The 23,716-nt window shown below is 39.4% G+C and overlaps 1 protein-coding gene and 1 long non-coding RNA gene across 2 annotated transcripts in view; one reads left to right on the top strand and one right to left on the bottom strand.

Moving 5' to 3' along the window:
* LOC123991100 overlaps positions 1-23,716 on the top strand; it is a 45,983-nt gene that overhangs the window by 18,961 nt on the left and 3,306 nt on the right. The window contains exon 4 of the long non-coding RNA XR_006830753.1: positions 14,691-14,749. This is a non-coding gene — a long non-coding RNA (uncharacterized LOC123991100). The remainder of the gene's footprint in view (positions 1-14,690; positions 14,750-23,716) is intronic.
* On the bottom strand, positions 5,696-10,397 carry LOC123991099 (homeobox protein engrailed-2a-like). The gene is made up of 2 exons (XM_046292304.1): positions 9,583-10,397; positions 5,696-7,695 (listed from the first exon to the last, which is right to left on the bottom strand). The coding sequence occupies exons 1-2, from the start codon at positions 10,064-10,066 to the stop codon at positions 7,376-7,378; spliced, it is 804 nt and encodes a 267-aa protein (XP_046148260.1). The 5' UTR covers positions 10,067-10,397; the 3' UTR covers positions 5,696-7,375.

Here is a 23,716-nt window from a genome sequence, read left to right as displayed (position 1 = left end):
TGTGCACCACGAAAAAGATGTCATGCTGAGGACGGGTTTCTGCACTGATGTTTTTGGTGTGATGTAGCGGCGGCTCTCTCACTGTGTCTCTGTTGCCCATGATGCGTAACCATAGAGAGTGATTGACAGCATGGTCCCTACACAGCAAAGGGGGCCTGAGGTGAGTAGGATGTATCCTTGGCCCTGCCTGTCTGGCTGCCTTTGTTTCTCCCGGCAACAGGGATACATATTACAAAGGACAGATATTATGGATGTGGATGTCTGCATCAAGCCAAAAATGTTAGACAAATTCTGGTTTTTGGGGGTATAGAAAAATAAGAAAAATGAGAATGGTCAGGGTTAAAATGAATGATGTTAATATGGTATGGACTATGAGAATCCTGAACCTCTCTCGTTGCTTATTCCACGGCTTGGCCATATGAGAGATTGCTCATGACAGTACAGTATAGAAGAAAAATCATGTGCTGACTCCCATTTCCAATGTTTATGATTTGCATGATGTTTCAGTCAGTGTTCCCAAAATGGTGGGTCAGACCCGCTCACGTGCCCGCGACCAATTCTTACTAGGGAATGTGGCTTGTGGGGTCCTGAAAAAAATATTGAATGTCTGGAATTCACAGCAAAAAAAGTTTGGGAACTGTTGTCGTGTTGCCGAGTTCAACGTTTAGATTTCCACTGTGTTGAAAACTGCACCATGACCCAGTCAGTCTGTACTAATCACAATTGAGGTTTATTGGTCAATTCCAAATGATAGACTATTAGGTTTAGACATGTCTGTGGTGTAATGAAAAATCGTACAGTGGAATGAACATCCTTTCACACTCTTCAGTTCCTAATCTGTAATGTAAGTGAAATGTGAATGTGCTATTCTATTCTAGAAACCTTGACATGAAATTTAAAAAGAAATCCCCTACACTGCTATTGTATTTCACTGCAGCCTTTATAAACATTTAACAGGAAGTTTTCATGTGGGCCGTTATGTCATATGTGGACTTAGAATTCACTTTCGGCATTTTAAGAAAAGTGTTTGTTCATGAAAATGAAGGAATTGAGAGGAATTGGAGCTAATGCTTTATTGATGTTATGCCTTAGAGTTGATTGAGTTGGAGTTTGAGTGAATCTGAATATAAGTCATATTTCATGAAGTTGAGTTACTGCAATGTACCACAACCCTGTCAATTCGAAAAACGTAACCACCAGCACTACTTGATGATTGATTATTTTCATGCAATGTTACACCATCAGCCAAACTTCAAATTTGTAAAATCCGCTAAAGTGATGCTCTACCATGAATTCATGTTATGAATGGTCTTTTTCACATTCATATTATCGTATGGACTTTTGCCAGAGCTTAAGTCAATTTCACTTCAGTTCTTGTCAGTTCAGGACATTCAGTTTTAGAATAGACATCTGCATAGATAATTTGAGACCATTTTCTCTGATCCCTACTTTTTAAATTAATCACCAACAATATCGTAGCATGGTGTTACTTTAGTTTTTTTTGCGAATGAATCAAATCATCCATAAATTGAAATGAATTATATTTGGTATTCATCAATCAATCAGCAACATTATTTAATTGGTTAGTTTAGTCCAGGAAGTGTTTTCAACAAGTTTGTAGATTCTTTAAAAAAATGTTTTAAGAAGAAAATGCCTCCTAGGTGAGAGGATGGGTAGGGTGACCTACAACAGAAAGGGACATTGTATATCCTACATGGTTATAACAGCCTAATGGAAGTGGGAAAGTCCCTAAAAACGTCTAGCATTACGATGAAAATGATCCCGTGCCTCTTTTTTCAAGGGGTCACTCAAACGCAGTGTGTGAAATGAGAGTTGTCTTCTGTGTGTCTTCTTAGAATGCATCCGCTTCTCATTGTCTGCCCAGTCAACTTCTGCAGGCCCCAGTGCCCTGAGTCTCATACATGAGAGATCAAGGGTTACCAAGGTGCTATTGAGAGAGAGAAGGGCTCAATACGAGAGGGAACAAACTGCACCACAAAATACTCATTTCCTTTGCATGTTAGGTGCCCTGGTGGGGATTCAGACAGGGTCACTGACACAACTGCTGGAGTTGCTGTTTGTCTCATCATTGTTCTTAATGAAAACGGACCCAGCTCTGTGTGTGTGCGTGTGTGTGTGTGTGTGCGCGCGCGTGTGTAGCTTGATAATGCATTGTGGTGGTTATCCAAGTTGGACCTGACTATGGTCAAGCAGTGCCAGACAGAAGTACCTAATTTAGAAAGGTAAGAGGTTCATCTGTCCACTCGGGTTCTCTCCACAAAGTCCAGTCACTGAGCTCTGGCATTAACTTGTATTCTAACAAGATTAAAATATATTTGTCCTGGGGATTAGCACAGTTAGGTGCCCTTTGCCTTCTTTTTGCAGTGGTGCGGTGACAGTGGGCTTTGATCTGTGTTGCATGGCAAGGGTCCTGGCTTGGGCCTGGCCATTCGAGTGCCTAGTGTGAAATTGGCCTGATGTCATCCCCGTTCTCCACCTTTTACATCTTTCACCAGTTTTAATTATGTTTCCGCCACAAAGCCCGGGCACCTCGGAGCAGATTCCACTCGGGCTATAGGAAGCATTTAGAAACTATGGTTAAATGTCACAGTAGGGGAGGGGGAGGGCATAGCAGGATGGGTTCCTTTGTAGAAGAGGTAGACAAGGGGCATTAATACTTTTCTGTTCTTTTTTCTTATTATCTTTCTCTATCTCTCTGCCACCTAACTGCCCGTTGGCAGTGAACTTTTGAAAAGTCCTGTGAACTTTCAAAGCGATGACTTCTATTCTCCTTTAAAAAATTGATTTTTTAAATTAAGGAAACATTTTAAGGCCCATGTGTATGTTCGTACAGAAGTTGCTCACTCTTTCAGTTAACTAACCATTCATCGCAATGGTAACCAATAATGTTTTCTTTGGATAGCTAGCTCTTAAAATGTTACCTACGAAACCTCAATGTATTGTATCATGCATTATAACTCTGGTACAGTTCTCAAGTAAAACCAATATGGTTTCTAAACCATCTTTCATGGTTTCCTTGAAACCTTATACAACAAGCAACGGTTTTAGGGCATAGCAGTTTGTTATTTATTTAAAGAGTGATGGGGTTTTGATGTTGGGTTTGAAACTTGGGAAATTTTTATGGGAGGTTCCCATCGAAATGTTGCATAAAAAGGTGCAGGAGAGAGTGTGTGTGTGAGAGAGAGAGGGGGGGACAGAGAGAGGAAGAAAGACGGGGGAGTGAGTTTGGGTGAGAAAGTACTGTGTGTAGAGAATGGGTTACTGTGGGCTGGGGGGAATTAGCCACCTGCAGCCATGACAGGAGGCTTTGACCTTCATTGGTTTCTCGCTCTCGCTCTCTCTCTCTCTCTCCATCTCTCTCTCTGTCTTTTATTCTTTCTCCTTCCCTTTCCCGCCTGGTCACAGAACCACAGACTCCTTTCAGAAGCAGTAAGGACTGACCGTGCGCGAGTGAGACACTGGCCTTTCTCCCATCATGCCAGTCAATGACTGTTATAGGCGTTGTGTTCAAAGACTAGCGGCACAAGTATGGAAATACAGAGAAAGCATTGTAAAAATAAAAAATAGGAGGGAAAAAAAAGTTAAATGCCTGGAAACGGTCACCGTCCACCACTTTGCCTGCTGCATGTTCTTTTGTTTTGAAACTTTTGCTAACTTTTTTTTCGGTTGTGTATGGATCAGTAGAGCGAAGGTATCCATCCACAGACTCAGATTATGTTGGCCCGTGATTTGAATATCAAATTTTGTTTTTATTTACACTGACTTGTCACAGTTTGCTGAATGTTTTCTTTCAGATAATCATTCTCTACAACAGTTTGTAAGATATGGAATTATACAACTGCCATAAAATGTTTACAAGAAAACAATCCAAAAAGTACAAAGGAAGCTTTCCCACTGGGCACACACACACTGGTTGAATCAACCTTGTTTCCTCATCCTTTCAATGAAATGATGTTGAACCAACGTGGAATAGACATTGAGTTGACGTCTGTGCCCAGTGGGTTAGAATTTCTTTATTTGTTTTGCAAGCTATATGCTATTTGGGTAATTCATAGAATATCTGGAAGTATGTAAAAAATAAAAAAAAAAAAAAGTGTTTTATATTTGATCAATATCAATATTTTGGGGTCAAGGATGACATGAAACAAAAACGATCCCCCAACGCTCCAAATTGAGGAATAGTCCACTAGCTGTTTTGGTTATATTCTGATGATTTGACTGATTTAAGTCATAGGCTAGCTCATTTTCAGTACACATCCGTGTGATTTAAGGCCCATCTGAGTAGTATATGGGTTAATATGGAAATTTGGCAAGATTTGTCTCTGTTTGTCTTAGACCTTGAGAAAAGATATCCAATACATTTGATGTGTCTTTATTTTGTTCTATTTATGGGTAATGTTGTGATTATTCTAATCACAATAAAAGTGAAGAAGTACTCAAATGTGATGTGTTTTAAATTAGTATGTGTGTGTCAACTGTATTGACAAACCTATGTGATGACAACACAAACCTCTGGGAACGTAAAGATATTGGATGAAATTAACTTTTTTCACAATTTTTCATGAGAAAACATAAGACCTACTTGGAACTTACACTGAGTGTACAAAACATTACGAACAACTTCCTAATATTGAGTTGCACCCCCTTTTTGCCCTCAGAACAGTCTCAATTCATTGGGGCCTGGACTCTACAAGGTGTCGAAAGCGTTCCACAGGGATGCTGGCCCATGTTGACTCCAATGCTTTCCACAGTTGTGTCAAGTTGGCTGGATGACCTTTTGGTAGTGGAAGAATCTTGATACACACGACAATCTGTTGAGTGTATAAAACCCAGCAGCGTTGCAGTGCTTGACACACTTAACCGGTGCACCTGGCACCTATATCATACCCCGTTCAAAAGCGCTTGAATCGTTTGTCATGGCCATTCACCCTCTGAATGGCACACATACACAATCCATGTCTCAATTGTGTCAAGGTTTAAAAATCCTTCTTTAACCTGTCTCCTCCCCTTCATCTACACTGATTTGAAGTGGATTTAACAGGTGGCCAATATGGGATCATAGCTTTCACCTGGATTCACCTGGTCAGTCTATATCATGAAAGGGGCAGGTATTCCTAATGTTTTGAACCAGCAAAGGTTGACATTTACGCATTCAGCTTTGTGGTGATATTTCTATTTTATTGTAGGCCTTGTGTCACATGAAACCAATATTTTTGTCATTATTTATGTGTATTTATGTAGTAGTCTTATTGGGAAGGTAACTAACATCAATGGTCTTCAGAAGGGAGTGTCATTTTGGGTGTTACACCAAATAATAAGGGCACGGCTCATGTACCTTTCTGGGCTGGACCTAAACACTCAGGGGTAGTAATAGTACCAACACATGGTGGACACTTTCATATCATGTAAATATACTTTTTTTTGTTGCATTTTGTCATCAACCTTTTTGGTCGAAAGGTTACTACAAATTCCTCTTTGGTCAGCGGTGTGGCCAAACCAGTGGCATCATCCACAGGGAACCACTCCTATTTTGGCAATGGAGGATCACATATTCTTTCCGATTTTTCTGTGTTTACATAGAAATGCCCATGTCTCATAGACGTTCAATTATCCTTGACTGTGGATTATAGAAAAAGGATGATGCTAGATACGTTTTTAAGTGTATCTTGGAGGTTTATTGACTTTTGTTTTCCAGTTTTTCATGAGGCAGTTAATTACACAATTAATACATACATGAAAGTTATGTACATTATACCAAAGAATATGTTGAACATAAAATAAAAATAGCATTGTATAATAATACAACTCCGTGTTGTAATTTAATTTAAACATATTCATCTATAGATAGATATTCGCTGTTGAGGAAATTCAATATGTCACACCAGCAGTTTTCATGAAGGCAATAATCTTGAATCAAATAGTCTGCATTTTGAAGTAATACTGCTTCTCTGATTCGGCACAGTTCTGTCTCATAAAAAAGTTCTCGCTTGAACTTTAAGGCAAAGTGTGTTCAGTTTGGTGGATTGTAATTCAAACACACTTTTTGCAGATACACAACAAAACAATTCAAAAGGCAAAAGTCCACAATTTGGTATGGATAGTCTAAAACTTAGCTTGATCATACTCTTGTCGACAAAGACAGAAGTTTATAAACACAGTTATTTGCCCAAGTACAACAAATTGCAGCTTTCATGCAAAGGCCCCATAAACCATTTTCAAAGAGATGTTATTGCAGGATAAACAAGCAGTGTAAATACCTCAGAAATCTACTCTAAAGCAACACCGTTCATTGGATAGATTTTTTGCCCCTCAATATAATATATATAAATACACATATGAAATCCTTTCAACAACAATAAAAGAGATTTTCAACAATTGTTATACAGTCACTAATGGTTTTGTCTGTTTAAAAAAAAGATATATATGTATATTAAATAAACATGTATATAGAGAAATAACTCCATGGGACGTATAGTTGACAGCCTACATCAGATACCTTGTGCGTACTTTTGATCAAGTAGGCCTATAATACTCTCAGCCAAGAGTGTGTTAAAGGTTTTGTCATCATTGTCACTATGCCACAGTTGTCTCCCACGTTATAGGCAGCATTGTAATCATTCAAAGCAATTTGCTACAAGAGATGATTTATATTGCTCTTCAAAAACGATTTATAGAGGCCTTGGTACACTGATATAACACAGAACACGCACAATGTTTCATGGAAATGAACTTGGCTTAGATGTAGTTATGAGACAAAACTACATTTGTGTCCTACGTATTAGCAATGCATGTATTATGTTTGCTAACCAAAACATTGCTACCCAATCACTTCTGTGGTTATATAAATTTTCCAAAAATAGTATTAAAATCCATCTACTTTTCAATTAAGTCTGCACATCACTGACACTCAAAACCCTTGCTATGTCCTTTTTACACTAAACCTCAATAAAACCATAATAACCATGGGAATAAAATATCTTGTCAGCAAATGTATTAAGATTCACAGTTGCCTGGATGCAGCAGAAAATATTCTTTGGACTTAAGCAGGTGGTTTTTCACATCACTGACAGATCTCAACGTCAAGTGCCAGATAAAAGCGCTATAATGTAAAAAATGACAATGAATAGCAATATAAAATGAAGTGTATAACAAGCATTTATACTTTTCCTGGAAGAAAAACGACACACGTTACATGAGATTGAAAACGTACCTTTTTACAACATATTTTTTATAGACATGATATTGCAGAAATATCTATATATTTATCAATTTATGCTGGTATATTCTATACACTGGCCCTTTATTCGATGAAATTATTGCATTGTAAATATACTGATCTGTATCTCGCTCGAAATCAATCGCTGTCTGATTTATCATCTTTTGACGTCGTAGCATGATTGTACAGTCCCTGTGCCATCAGGTGCAAGGCTAGGGTGTTTTTTGCGCCGGTGGCCTTCTTGATTTTTGCCCTTTTGTTCTGGAACCAGATTTTGATTTGAGATTCGTTAAGGCCGAGTTCTTGCGCCAGGGACTGTCGCCTTTGTTCGGTCAGATACCGGTTCGTTTGAAACTCGGTTTTTAGTCTTTGTAGCTGTTCCGCTGTGAAGGCCGTCCTTGGTCGCTTGTCCTCTTTCCTGGCGGTGGTTTTCTTCTTTGGTTTTCGAGATCTCGGTCCTGTGTTTTAGAAAAAATATTATTATTAGCCAAAACCAATCGAAATATGAAATGTGAAAGCTTGGTGTAGCCTATAGGATATACATGTTCCAGTCACTACAACTGTGTAGTAATACATACATTCATTCATTCATTTAGGCCCTACTTATTTATTATTACACTGTATGCCAAGTGTCACTGTATGCAATCGTAGAAAAAAGGGTTCCAAAAGGGTTCTTCGGCTGTCCCCTTAGGAGAACCCTTTTTGGTTCCTGGTACAACCAAAAAGGGTTCTTCAAAGGGTTTTTCTACGGGGACGGCCCCCTTTAAAGTTTTAGATAGACCCTTTTTTCTAAGAATTTGAGTGTTCGCTTCAATGCATACCATTCCATATTACACAAGAGTTGTCAATATAGTGAGGAATAAAGATGAATATTGATAACGTAACCGTAGTTCCGCACTTATTTACGTAGAACAATGCATTGGAAGATATGTAGAGGGTAGGTAGGCCTATACCGTTGGGGCATGTCGGTTCCGTAGTTTGTTATGGTCATTGGCGGATATGCTGAGTAGGCCTGAAATATATCAACACAACTGGACCTCCCATCTCAACTGCAACTTACTGAATAATATAAAATATGTATTTTTCGTAAACATTTTTTTATAGTTAACTCTTCGTTTTATATACAGTTAGGCTAATAGTCTAGGCTTGACGATGTCTAGTGGAATACATTGGCTTATATCGTAGCCTATAGGTTGCTGAATTCGGTCTTTGGCTGTTGTTAATTACTTTTCCAAGTTTGCCCTTTGGTGGGTAAACATGATGGGTTGTAATTGAGTAGTAAGAAATCGTCAGGCGAAACTATTTGATAAAAAAAAGTGGTGACGTCTGTTTGGGCAAGTAGGCCTGGATGACTATCAAAGAGATTATTCAATACATTTGGAGCTCGCTGGAGATGATAAACCAACGTACGACGTTTTAAGATATGCAGCCCATGGGGATACCATCGAATAGTAGTCTAGTTCATGCGATCCACGTTACATAATGCATGAGAACATTGTGTACAATACGAATTTTTAGAAATGAACGAAAATGCATTCGAATATTTGAGTTTTTACACAAGTAGAATATAGAATAATGAAGGAAATTTTCATGTTTTGTGTGCTAAATATGCTAAATATTTAGAGTCCCTGGCAACTCCGTTGTGAAATCTCATGCATAAACAAAAAGAGTGGATTTGCACGACAGAATTGTCGAGGAAAAATACCCTATAAAGTCTTTTAACCTATTGTATTTTTTTAAAATAATTATTTGAAAGACATTGTTTTGGTGATATGTGCGCCGATGTTTATAGTAACCTATACTAGTAGGCTAACCTAGTATTACATTGGCTATGATCTAGCTAGCCGAAAGCAATAGCCATCGCAATGACGGTATCATATTCGTATTATGGCATTATAATTGAAATACTCGTGAAAAATACAAAATTGTATGAGGCTATTCCAAAATTCGAAAAATTACTATTTATCCCGCACACTATAGGCTTTTAACATTAATGTGTAGACTTCCAATACCCCTGCGTTTGAACATTTCAGGTTTAAAGCAATGCAAGATGCTATTTTGAGCGGCTTGTTTTGTCGTGAAATTACACCATTATTCAAACTCGTGGCAATTCTTTAGCGTTCTAGAATATTGATAGGCTATCGGCTCTTGTGATTTTATTATTAGTCTTGTATTTCCACCGATACACTTTGAAGATTTTGCAAGGTTAGAATCTTATATTTTGATCTTAAAACAGGCGAACACTATTTGCCCTCATTTCCTGGAAGAACTCGGTCAAGGTGTTTGAGGTCAACGGGCCGGTGTATTTCAGGTTACAAAGACGAGGGGAAATAATCCTAGCCTACCTGATGAGGGCCTGTCCGAGTATCTGGTGCAGTACACCCAAGCTGGCCAGAGCATAGGCGGTTTGGATGGTGTAATTGAGCTGGCTTGAGAACTATCCGAGTCCGAGCTTAGGCACTGATCTCCATTCTCCCCCCGGGGTTTCAGGGGCTCTTCGGTCGCTATTTCTGCCTTCTTGGCCACGCCGCCTGGATGAGGAGTGGAAGTTCCCTCCGTTGGCACAGTACTCCCCACTTGCTCCGCTCTTGGAACTGCCGGGCTATGGTTCTCTCTGGTAGCGTGACTACTTTCGTCATGATTTATGTTATCTTCTTTTTTCCGCCCAAAGTCCGGCCGTAAGATATTATCGATGAAGAAATTGGTGACTCGGTGCGGGATCTGCTGCAGGTTGCCCGGCGCTGGTAATAGAGGGAGTATCACTCTGTTTGACTCGTCCGCCGACCCTTGGCGCACCGCATCTCTGTTGCTATGATCATTTTCTTCCATACTGATACACTTTCCAGTTTTCTTTCCTTAACCCCTTTATTGCTCTCCCGCACCGAAATGAGCGCAATCCACTTATGTGGGAGGCGGAGCTTTTAAAATGTTTGAATAAAGGTTTTAAAAAAGAAAAAAGAAAGTCAAATCTTGTTGAGTGTACTGGACACCATGCAACCCTTTGCGATAGTGCCCACAGAGAAAAACATAGTTTTGGTCATATATTCCCAAACTTGGCTATCCTATATTGTTGCACTGGATAGACACCATTTGTCATTTGCCCATCCAATTTGGTACTATCCGTTTTCAGTCTATCCAATACAAGCGCTTCAATTACTAAACTAAGGGTAAATAAAGAGGCTTCTGATCCTGAAATACACTCACTGGAGTTTTGTTCTTATTTTCAATACGAGCCCCCAAGTGACGTTGCAGCGGTTATCCTAGACACGTGCCTTAAACCAATAGACTGTGAGAATGTTTACCACGTGACAGTGACTCGTGAATAATCGACAAAACGCCCAATCTCGTCTTCTTAAAGGAAAGGCGTTAAGGAATAAAACGACATACCTACACTAAATTTCTCTTCTGTTTGATTGACTATTATATTGGTGAATTTGTGTTGTAGTTGGAGGTTAGTGTTTTCCATTCATGCGTAATTGCATGCTTAATCTGGAAATGGTCAAACGCCTTTCCATAAAAAATAATTATATTGATATAGACTAAAAATGTAATTGTACGATTGGGCAAAATATGGAGAGTCGGTTAATAAATAGCCTGCTGTGTGACATTCGCATGTTATAACTATTTTGTTTCGGGCATGTAACTTGTAGCCAAGTATCGAAGCAGTAACCAACTACTATGGTACGTTAGGGATAGCCTCTGCAACCAAAATTGGGTGGGGGATACCGGAGTCTGTATGGCTCGCATTGAAGCAGTGTTTGGGGTTTTTACATTTAGGGTTTTTAACTCGGTGCGTTTTTTTATTTGGGACATTGTGTACCTCTTTTACTTTATGGAGCTTTTCATTCTGAGGAGTTATTTGTGATATTTAATATTGCGGATTTGTGTCGCATGCATCATGACATTGACAGGGCATTGACCATCCCGAGTTTCTAAAGCCCCATCATTAATGGTCAATTCATGCAATCTCTTAGCCAGTCATGCAATAATAGCCAGTCATACAATCTGGAAATCCTTTTCGTGTCTCCATGTGCTCTTTCATGATTATATAAAGGTTCAAAGCAAAAATGGGTCGCTAGCCCTTTAAAAAAATATGTTATGCAAACAAACTGTTGTGTTCACGGTGCACATGATATAGAGTCCCGCCAAAGACAAATTTGGGAAAAACTTTACTGACCAACTCCTTGGCTGTTTTCACTCAAATCAGGATTCAGAGCGTGCCTTGCCGTAGTCGCGAGAGATAAATTGCTATTTGATCTGAAACGTTATGTTGGCGACGTAGTGGGTAAAACGACGCATGAGTGAGTGATGACCCTTGGATGATTAATTATTGTATTTAGCATTGGACCCATAGTGTTTGTCAAATTTAGGTTTAAAAAAACTGAATTGTGGAACTGTTTTTTCAACCTCTTCTGGACCAGTGATGTAAATTATTGTCACAGTAATGGTAACGTGTCTCATTTCTAATTATTTGTAGCTAGGTAGCATATACATTTTAAACTTGTGGCATTTCACAATTAAGCGGAAAAATGTATATTATATATATTTCCACTCATTCTCCACAAAACGAAAGGTCATTATTATTGGTCAACTCGTGCGTTGAACGTTCATGAATGGTGGAAAAACGAAGAGTTTTTAGAGAGGACGGTAGAATATTTATTTTAGAATGACAGTACCTCTTTAGTGTACTAAGACCCTATAATTAGGCCGCATTGTCCTGCGGTCAATGACCTAGCCTTTCACTGTTTCAAAAAACAGTTGGCTGATTGTGCCCTATTATGTGTGCGAACTATTATCTTATTTCTATTGTTTGCACTTTATGTACACGTTTAAAATGAAAGCGTGCCAGCTCTACAGATAATGCATATCGAATAGGCCTACACATTTTCTTCTACATTGCGTAGTCTTATTGGCTCATGCAAAATGGCCAAATCATGTGAGCCCCGCATAGGACTACTTGGCCAATAGCCTGGTGGTTTCTGTTAATAAATTCCTACATTTCAACCATAGAGCGATCTCCATACGTCATCCATTTTCTAGCAGTGCCTGTCTGACAATAGCCTATATGGTTGGGAGCGGCGGCGGTCCATGAACCATGCACAACCACCATGCAGTGTCCATCTTATCTCTCCAGCTGATGGAGTGAAAGTTCTGAGTAAAGGTTGTAATTAGATAGGCCACTCTCATGCTGTGATTGTTTCTCACTTGTGAGGGAGTCCCAGATTATCCCGAGCACTAATAAATGAACAGGAGACAATGGCGGCCAGACAGGCCCGCTACCCCCTCCGCCTTCTCGCTGCTCTCGCTGTCAGCCACAGCAAAACAGGGCTGGCGTGGAGGAAACCTCACGATTTCAAGTCAAGAGTCATACAGACCAGACCACAGCCAATTATAAATAGGGTGCTTCAATAGGCCTATATGGTGGTATTAAAAATTGAATAAATGTAGTTTTATGCGTTTTGTTATGCAAGCTCTTATAGACCGCATAGTCCTATTGGCCTATACATGCCAACATTGAAGGGCTACATTGGTTATTTTTGATTGATTATATTGGACAGTATGGCATCGTATATCCCTTAATTGGTAGACTTCGTCTGTTTGTGGTGTGTCACCCTGCACCCGGTTAACATACTTTCCTTAAAATGTTGACATAGGTTTACCTCACATTTTCTTTCTACCTTTCCACCTTGCACCTTATACGGACGGGTGCACATATTCCGTTACTTGGGTTATGTTGCCTAAAAGTTAGTTGAAATGAACTCCCCAAAAATGTTAGGCTACATTTGATGTCTTGTTATTTTATAATTCCCAACATCGTTTCGTGACTATCGTTTTCTCTTGTAAAGAATGTTTACTAATTCAGTGTGGATGCGGGGATGCGTGTAGCCTATAGATCGTTTGTATTAAATACAATGACGGCCTACCCCGGCTAAACCAGACGACGCCGCCCTATGGGACTCCCAATCACGGCCGGTTGTGATACAGCCTGGAATCGAACCAGGGTATGTTGTGACGCCTCTAGCACTGAGATGCAATGCCTCAGACCGCTTCGCCACTCGGGATCCCAGATAGGCCTATAACATGATAACACGCGTGCATTTGGCCACAGCCCTCTTAGCAGAGTCTTTACCTATCTCTGCAATATGCCCTCGTATGCATTTACGCATTGAACATATAATTTCGTTTTACGATTGAGATCGTAACCCATCTCTCGTAGCCTATGGTAGGCATACATGAGCTGTATCGGTTAGCCTTGTGTCGGTTTGGCAATAACGCCCCCTTTAAAAAGTAGTGAGATTCGTAAAGGGGTATGCCACATTGACATTTGTATTATGCCTGAATGTGACATCATTCTGGTTATCATGTTTTGTTGTTGTTTGTGTTGTGCACATTGCATATAGCGTATTAGTCTGCTGGTGGTCAATGCCGCAACACGAGAGCTCACACCTGGTTTGCAAACGGTATTTGATTTACTAAAGATTTCTTGGGTATTCGCACGTCCGCACCAGTCTAATCCCCCCAGACAAAACATCGCGCCCTGACAGCAACCCTATACCTTTCCCTGAATGGACACTGGCCCGACGAAGGAAATCAGATATTTACTCAAAGCAGTCTATTTTCAACGAATTCCAAGGGATTTATTCTTTAAAACACCCATTGCAATAGTTAGCAAAAAAGAACGATGGTAATCGGCAAAGCAAAAGCCAGTGCATGTCAATTATGCCTCTTATGGGTATAGTAGGCTTTATGCCTTCATGCGTTCCGTAACCTGATAAATCTAGGCCACTTTTTCCTATTATTGTAAGCGGAGCCTCTTTAAACACTTCCAATTAAAAGTTTGTCACTCATAACAAACAATTGAGTCTGTGTATTGTATATTAACACAAAATAACAGGTTATTATGAACATTAAAATGTAGCTGTATCCTAACCAATTTAGTTAAAATCGGAAAGAAATGTTGCTTATGTAAATTATATTAGCTAATAACTCATTTATGGTTATGTAAAATGGATGTTTTGCATTTATATATTCATGTGCTCCTTCAGGGAAGGTGGAAATATTGATAACCCTTAAGGCCATGCATGCATACAACCCAAACCTGTCACTTTTCTACAGAGCTGCTGTGTGCCTGCTAAATGACTAATAAAATGTTATGCAAATGTTTATTGTAGACTAGCCTATGGCCAACATGAACCGAGAATTAACGATTCACTGAATTCAGTCCAAGACTGTCTACTTTGGAAGATGCGATGGCAAAGAAAAATCGGTGTTGATACATTTCATATGAACTGCCAATTCTGCATACATTATGTGTCTGCGTATACAAATGCGTGCGTTTTTCAGATACTTTTTTAAAATTGACATTGGTTAGGTTTGGCTACGTGTGCGTATGCATGTACTGCAAACCATTCTGAGTACCTAACCCTATTTTTCCTGTTTTTCTTTTGGCTAGGATTTTCTGAGACGTCACAAGAAGTTACTGCCATGGATCGAGAACCTCAACTACAAAAGGTGACGATGCACAGGGAAAGATTTGTGAATGGAAGCTGTTCACGGTCTATGCTAGATCATAGATCACATGGGCTGTGAGACCATTGAAGTGGTGTAAAGTACTTAAGTAAAACTACTTTAAAGTACTTAAAGTAAAGTACTACTTAAAGTACTACTTTGCTATTCATATTTTTGCCAACTTTTACTTTTACTTCACTACATTCCTAAAGAAAATAATGTACTTTTTATTCCAAACATTTTCCCTGACACCCAAAAGTACTAAATTTACACACTTATCAAGAGAACATCCCTGGTCATCCCTACTGCCTCTTATCTGGTGGATTCACTAAACACAAATGCTTCATTTGTACGTTTTGTCAGAGTGTTGGAGTGTGCCCCTGGCTATCCATCCCCCCAAAATAACTGTGCTGTCTGTCTGGTTTGCTTAATATAAGGAATTTGAAATGGTTTATACTTTTACTTTTGATACTTAAGTATATTTAGACTTTTACTCAAGAGGGATTTTACTTGGCGACTCACTTTTACTTGAGTCATTTTCTATTAAGGTATCTTTACTTTTACTGAAGTATGATATTTGAATACTTTTTCCACCACTGGACCGTTGCAGATGTGCATTATTCGCCACCCTCCCTCTCCCTCTCCTACCCCGGTCACCGTTCCTCCCTATGAATGGGGTCGCTAAGATATCAGCTCTGTCACCGGGGTCGGCCCAATAATGAGCTTGAGGCTATGATTACGCTACCGAATACGGTGTGGGTAGGACTAACAGGTTAAGGTATCTTTACTTTTACTGAAGTATGATATTTGAATACTTTTTCCACCACTGGACCGTTGCAGATGTGCATTATTCGCCACCCTCCCTCTCCCTCTCCTACCCCGGTCACCGTTCCTCCCTATGAATGGGGTCGCTAAGATATCAGCTCTGTCACCGGGGTCGGCCCAAAGCCGCCAGCTTCCTGTGCCCTTTAAAACGGGAAAGCACGCCTCGCCCATTTGAATAATCTGTATAATTTCTGTGGTTTGTTTCGGTGAGAGCTGTTTTTTCTTCTTCATCCTAGGTCACTCAAGAACAGAACAGTAATATCACAGTCAAATCCACACGCCATCAAATCCTTCCCTAAAACATCCCCGTCTTTGTTTTAGCATGTTCTTAGTAGCCTAACTGAGTTTTTCCAGATTTCTATGAAATATGACCTATAATTAATTACAACATGAGTGAAATAGTTTTCCTTCCATTAAAAAAAAAATTAAGTATGCAGGTTTCATGTGTTTGAATGGTGTGGGCATACCCTACCACAACAACAGAATGATTTGGGCATATAAGGCTACCCTGTCATGAAAAATATTTAATGCGAGCAGATTGCTGATTGAGCAGCTCAGCCAATGAGCAACATGAGCCGTCATGTTCTATGAGGAAGCATTTTTTAAACGTCTGTTTGAGATATTACAGGTTAGCGTTTTTCGTGGTGGGTCTTGTTCTGGAGGCAGCTCTGCAGTGTGGTTACTAGCAGGCCCAACCACAAAGTAATACGATCACATTTTAAACCTAAAGTACACTGCTAACCCTAATGCCTAACCATAACCTGAAATTATGACCAAAAAGTGAAATTCTGTTTCTTGCATTTTTACAATATTGCCAATGTTGACTTTGCTGCTTGCCCATCTAGCGGGAATCGCTCAGTTCTGCCTCAAGGACAAGACTCATCCCAATAAACGTCAACCTGCGCTTGAGATACATGTTTATCTGTGGTGATGTTTTTTAAGTGTTTTTTTCTTCTTCAATGTATGGTTTGGTCACAAAAACTAGTATAGGACGAGTCAACAACATCATTTGGATATGAGTTCATAAAATTGTAACTTTTAAAAGTGAGATTTTCATGGGACAGTTTACTTTAACTCAAAGTTAATCAAAGGTGGAGTGTAGCCTGTGTGACGGGACCAGAGGTTATAGCATATATTAAAGCTCCAAAATTCAGCTTCGATTCTATACCCTATTATGTATTCTAAATTGTTAGAAGGGTGTCCCGTCCCCGTCCATTGTTTTAGGATAAATGTTTCCTCAAGCACACGGACCGCGTCACCGTCGGGGTCGTGTCAACCGAATGGAGATAATTTATAGGTTCAATAACTCTTAATCCGTCTGATCGCCCTGGTGTAGATAAGCCTCATTTGAATTGGGATTGTTCTGGAATCTTTTCGGATTTCAGCATAGTGGTCCTAATTGAGTTTACCGCAGCCTTGACTGCTGCATCCCCCGAACACAATTAAGGTCTTGCTCAGATAAAAGCTAACTGAACGCCAGTCCCGTCTAGAAAGAATGCACTTTTTCAACAGTATATTCGTTAGACGTGTATCTCTTTGGGGAAGATGATGTGTAATGAAGCGTTATAATGGCGTATAGCCTATACATCAAACTATAAACCGCAATGCTATATTGACTGATGCGATCAACGCAAGTTTTATTTCATTTTTAAATTCTTCTTTACATATTTTAAATATGTTTTTTGAGTTTAAGATGCAGATGCAATTTTGGGGGTAAGCAATTTCTAGCTTTGGTAAAGTCAGTGTCCTCTATTTAAAGTTTAGAGCCACAAGAAACACAATAAGTATGGTGGTAATATGGCCCATATTTGAAATTTCATTCCTTCCTTAGCTGAAGTAGGCCCAAGGCTATACTAAAAAGTGCCATGGATGTAGGTCTAAAAGCAATGCTGTGCTAGGCCTTGCTAACAGCTTTGCTTCCTTCACTGTCTGACTGCCACATACTGGTTTCGAACCAGTGATCCTCTGCTTCGCATCGCATTGACAACGTTCCAACGGGTTGAGCCACCTGAAGGTACCAATTAGACGGTTCCATCCGCAATATTTGTGGAGTGAGCTTAATGTACATTCTTAACTCTGTTACACATGCCCCTCTTCCATAAGATGAATGTAAAACTGCGATCACACGCATTTTTCTTTAATTGCTGGTGAATGTTTTTCGCTGTCAATCAATACTCAACGCAAAGACAACATGCTTGTAATATATATATATTTTTTTTGCAAAAGCATCAGGCTATGATTTCAGGTCTAATTTGATATTTTTCTAATGTGGTCAGAAATCTTGTTAAAGTTGTCAAAATATATTATCACAAGTGTGTTCCAAAATAATATACAGAAGGCTGTGCTGTCATTGTCATATGCGTTTATATTTATGACAATTGAACCAATAACTTATAATAATTATTTCTAAAATAAATGGAGCTTATTTCAGTATGAACAGTGTTGTATTCAATCGAGGTATATCATACCACAAATATGCCTATGTGTACAAATATAGGATTACATTGACTAATTTAAGTTTTAATGTCAGGGTCAAATGCAGATAACACTTTACATCTTTAGTCTATTGTGTTTTTCGAGTATATATAAAACTTATATAACACTTAATAGTTTGAGTTCCACTCATAGCCTTTAAGGAAACTGTGTATGGGCCATAAATGTTTTGTGGTAAAAAGTAGTCAACCAGTCTACAGTGTAGCCTAATGGAAAGGTTTAGGATTCGCTTGAGTGCTATGTAAGTTTACTTTTAGTAACATTTGACTAAATTGCTATAATTTTTCCAATATTTTTTAAATTCAAGATTTATTGGATTTCATATTGTAGGCCGATTTCACCATCACTCTTGGAGCCTTGCCATGTTGACGTTTGCATTCTCCAATGGTAACATATAGGCTTCCTCGCCATGTTGCTGAACACCAAAGCTCGCCTACGCTCCTACACACATCTACGTTTATACAGCCGGACAGCCAGACGTTTCACGTGTCACGACGTCTTACTTGTGACAGTAAAGAATAAACGCCACGTGGTGGCTTGAGACTCTGTCATATAGAACAAATATCATGCAAGGGGACGGGACACTTTATGAACTTGGTTAATGGCAATTGGCACTGAACATTTGCTCACTAATAAAACCACGTCGAGCGGAACAATATACCCGTGTAATGTAAACATGCTGAAAGATCGACTGCACACAAGTCCAATATCAATAAAGTAGAGGTATTTTAGGTTACCTGTTTCAACTTCTATAACTTCTATGGCGGGCTACCGCCCACGCATATGGCCCTAGAATCCTTGCCTGTTATACTGCAGTAACCCAGATGCCTCGCGCGTTTTAGATGGTCGAAATGCCTCGTACACCTGTCCAAGGGGGTCTGCAATTGATTACAAGGGACCACGACAAGTGGACAGCTGGGGAAGCACTTGTTACTCAAAAGCCACTTCCACAAGACTATTGACTCAATGTATTGGTAACTGCAACTGCTTAAAGTTGGTAAAATTGTGTGGCTTAAAGTATGCATAAAGGATTTGCGTAAACCATTTATCATAGGTTATCGATAATGGTTATGCTAAAAGTTATTGGCAACTATCGAATATGTATGTACACCGAGAGTTCGGCTATAGGCTGTTTTGCACCCGACTTGGCCATTCGACATTATAGGTATTAAAACGTTGCCCAATTTGTAAGTCGCTCTGGATAAGAGCGTCTGCTAAATGACTTAAATGTAAATGTAAATGTAGTAACTCCAACACATCAACAATAAAACACTGATGTTTTTAAATATTTCCACTAGAGATATATTTTTGCTCCAAGCTCAGGTATAGCCTTATACATTTATATAGGCCTAAACTCAAATGAATGAATTAGCCTAAAGCAAGTGTAAACGTTAATGTAACAGCACTGTGGAATCAGAAAATGAAAATAGTACAAAGGGACAATTTTGTCCTAACCTTATTAGTGCGTCCTCGTCTGTTTTGGACAAGCACTCTCTCATCGATTGTCTCATCCAGTCACAAATGTGAGTGGCCAGTTGCGATATGCTTTTAAGTCCAGCTTACTTGAACTTAGGAAAGAGGTCAGTCGTTATGAGAGGCTATTCGAACCCCCTTCTTGTGTGGCATCATGCCCCTGCACTGTCCCCAGTTTTAACTGACCGAAATAGTGCTGCAGGATCTCATGAAAGCACATTGCTCGATGACGCACCTTTCACCCCTCTCTCCACCCGAATTGTTTTTACCCCCAACGGTGAAATGTGGTGATGGTGACTTTTACATCGACAGGTGTTTCTTCGTAAATGACCTCAGTTCACAACGATGTTTCATTACACTGGTGTCAGAGGTGAGATTATTATTATTGTCTGATTTATAACTCTTGAGTGACTTTAAAGATGATTTTCGGGATAATAATATATGCCTAATCCGTCTGATTTTGCAGGTGATAAACTCGGTAGCATATACTAATCTTGAATTTGACATGTGTTGCATATGTTAATACCATATGTCACACTTTAAACGAACTATAACTCAAAAAACTTTACAGGGCTTAACTTTACAGGGCGTAACTTCTTAAGAGCACAACATACATGTTTTACAAATAATACACGTTGACCTAAATTGTTTCTAAGAAATTCATGAAAAGGTAGAGATGGGATTGGAAGTTAGTTGCCAAAAATAAACCATTGTGAAGGTTTTGTTACTAACACAATCGGTGCTGAAGTAATTCTGAAACCTGTAGAAACGTTTTAATGGTGTTTTTCACTCGAGTGAGATTTCTAATCCATTACACATGGCCAATAAATTATTACCTAACTTTCTGCACTGGTGCATGCTTGCCGAGCGTGTGTTCCTTATATCACTGACCAATAAAGTATCACTCAATTATGAATCCATATCTTGTCCTTTTTTGTTGTAAATGTATTTTGTACATTCCTTATTTGTTTGGAGCGTGGAAGCCCTATGACATGATCATTGTGTTTGCACTTTTTTTTTTTGGGGGGGGGGGGGGTAAATGATATTTAATGCCTTTTGTGGATGATATTTACATTAATATCATTGTCTGAGCGTCGATTATTCAAAACCCTGCAACGAAAAGGCGCACATTGATGAATTCTATTTACCAATGCAGCGCCACGTTTCAACGTCATTAGGTTGTAATATGCTGGGCCGGTTTACCAGACGCTAATACGCACAGTAATATGCAGCACTGTGCATATATGTAGAAATGGAATGTGAGCTTGTGTTGTAATATGACATGTGTGTGTGCTTTGTGTTTCATTTGCACTGGAAAGGATTTGTTTGGATGAGATGCATCATGTGGCATCACCTGAGGTTTTATAATGTCAACGCGTGATTGTCCAGTAGCGGGAAGAGAAAACGTCAGAAGCAGCATACAGCATATGGGATAATCGGCAGAGCAGGCAAAGAAAGCCCCTCATCTCCATTTATGCATGTTTTCTTTCCTATTCCAATTGTAAGGGATATGTTGAGTTAAAATACATGGTAGATATTTACAATTCTATTCTATTCACTTCAATCACTGCCTTTCTTGTGGTATATTCTCACATATTTGTATGCTCACAGCACTTGCTTGAGGGTTCCACTTAATTATAAAGTAGTTATATACACTGAGTGTACAAAACATTTGCTCTTTCCATGACATAGACTGACCAGGTGAATCCAGGTTAAAGCTATGATCCCTTATTGATGTCATCTATTAAATAAACTTCAATCAGTGTAGCCGAAGGGGAGGAGACAGGTTTAAGAATGGTTTTAAAGCCTTGAGACAATTGAGACATGGATTGTGTATGTGTGCCATTCAGAGGGTGAATGGGAAAGACAAACGATTTAACTACCTTTGAACTGGGTATGGTAGTAAGTGCCAGGCGCACCGGTTTGAGTGTGTCAAGAACTTCAAAGCTGCTGGGTTTTTCACACTCAACAGTTTCCCATGTGTATCAAGAATGGTCCACCACCCAAAGGACATCTAGCCAACTTGACACAACTTTGGGAAGCATTGGCGTCATCATCAGCCCGCATCCCTGTGGAACGCTTCGACACTTCGTGGAGTCCCGGCCCTGAAGAATTGTGGCTGTTCTGAAGGCAAAAGGGGGTGCAACTCAATATTAGGAATGTGGTCCTGATGTGTTGGACACTCAGTGTATTCATCATACTTTAAATGCGTAGATGTTAATTTTCTGCTTATACCATGGTATATTTTCAGATGTTTTACTTTTTTAGTTCTATTAGCTCTGCTGTTGCGATATTGCAACCAGACGTTTATACAGTAGGTGCAGTATTATACTGAATTGGCCTCTGCACTGGTCTATTCAAGTTCTAAGGGTCATTGACCACCATAAGTCAACTACAACACTGTTGACAGTCACCGAACTAAATGAATGAATAGTGAAAACTGTCAGAGTGGATCAGATATCAATCACACTTATTTGATGAAGCCCTTTTTACATCAGCAGTTGTCGCAAAGTGTGTATCACATTAAGAAGAATGTGTGGAAGATTAGAGAGGGTACAACATTAACGACACCATTTGAATGGGCTGTGAGGTAATTTGACCTAAGATGGAGTCCATTTGCGGCCAGCTCAGTGAGCTCCTTTGTGGCATCCACTGCAGTACATTACTCCATGCTGACACAAACAGGTAAGGAGAGATGGGACTGAGCGAGCGAGGCAGGACAGAAGTGACTCTGCTCTTGGTAGCCTCTCAAATAGCACCCTATTCCCTACATAGTGCACTATTTTTGACCAAGACCTGCTCACAAAAAAAACTATTGTTCTATATAGTGCCAAATAAGGTTTATTTGGCTTCTAACCATAGCGGATCCCTTTTTGGTGCTGTTTATAACCTTTTCATAAGGTTCTAAATGGAACCTGTATGGTGCCATAAAGAAACCTTTCCAATGATTATATAAAGATCCACTAATAAAGGGTTCTACATAGCACAAAAAAAGGGTTCTGCTATGGTTACAACCCTTTTTGGGGCTATATACAGTATAACCCTTTTTTATGGTTCTTCATAGAACCTTTAATGGAGAATGGTTCTATTAAGAACCTTCATCTTCCTTGTAGATGTTTTGAAGAACCATACAGGGTTACCGTTCTGGTTATCCGTATTATATTGTTAAAATTCCTTAGGCGTTATTATGTTAATTGACAAGTTGAATTAGGTGTACTAGCTCCAGGAACAGCTGGGGGTCCCTGAGGAGAGAATTTAGAACCATTGAGTTAGACGACAGCTCTCAATTGACAAAAGGCCTTACGTGTGTCTTTCACAAGACATTGTCACTGGCCATAGTCGTATTTAACGTTTAATCGCATAACTCAACAGATTAGATAAACTGGAATGACATTCTAACTTAAGGTTGCACAAACAGAGCTGTTAGCAAACCATGTTCCAAAATATTTGAATGAGCCGACTCCCCTACATTTCAATTATCACCAAAAGAGGAAATAACTTGTTTTTGAACTGCAAGCAACCATTGAAGGACTCAAAGGGTTCATTATGATTCCACATAGAACCATCGCCGTTCCCAAAGGACCCTTACGGAACCCTCTTTTCTTAGTTTGTGGTCTGACCAAAGCCATATAGGCCAGAGTTACTGTTGCAGCGTGAGCAACTAGTGCTAGTAATTCGGTGAACAACTATTCCAAAATGGAAATACTTGACACAAATAACAAGACAACAAGCAACAGAATCGATATCTTCAGTACCTGTTAATGAATTAAGTTGGCATCGAACCAGAATAATTATTCTACGGTATAGGGTCTTCCTCTCGTATATTGCTTGGTCTGCCGCTCCATCATTGGGGACATGACAGGTAAGCTTGCATGCATACAGGCTACTCTTTTTTGAGATAGCTAAATAAGATATTTTACTGACTGTTGAAGAATTATTCATAGCCAAGTAGTGGTATTTCACTGTGAAGCTAATATTGCGTTAAAGCTGATGTTTTTTTCTGAGTAGGCTTGCATTGTGAATAATTCATACAACTACCACACCTGTGCATATTACTAAATGACACTGATATTCAAGAATACATGGTTTTATATTTGCTGATAAATAATATTGAAAGGTGATATGATGCAATCCAACTATGTATATTTGAAGGCCTAGGCTCCATCCTAATGTAAGCTA

The sequence above is a fragment of the Oncorhynchus gorbuscha genome, linkage group LG12, assembly GCF_021184085.1.
Source record: "Oncorhynchus gorbuscha isolate QuinsamMale2020 ecotype Even-year linkage group LG12, OgorEven_v1.0, whole genome shotgun sequence".
Taxonomy (NCBI): Eukaryota; Metazoa; Chordata; class Actinopteri; order Salmoniformes; family Salmonidae; genus Oncorhynchus; species Oncorhynchus gorbuscha.
This window is presented reverse-complemented; position numbering and strand designations above follow the sequence as displayed.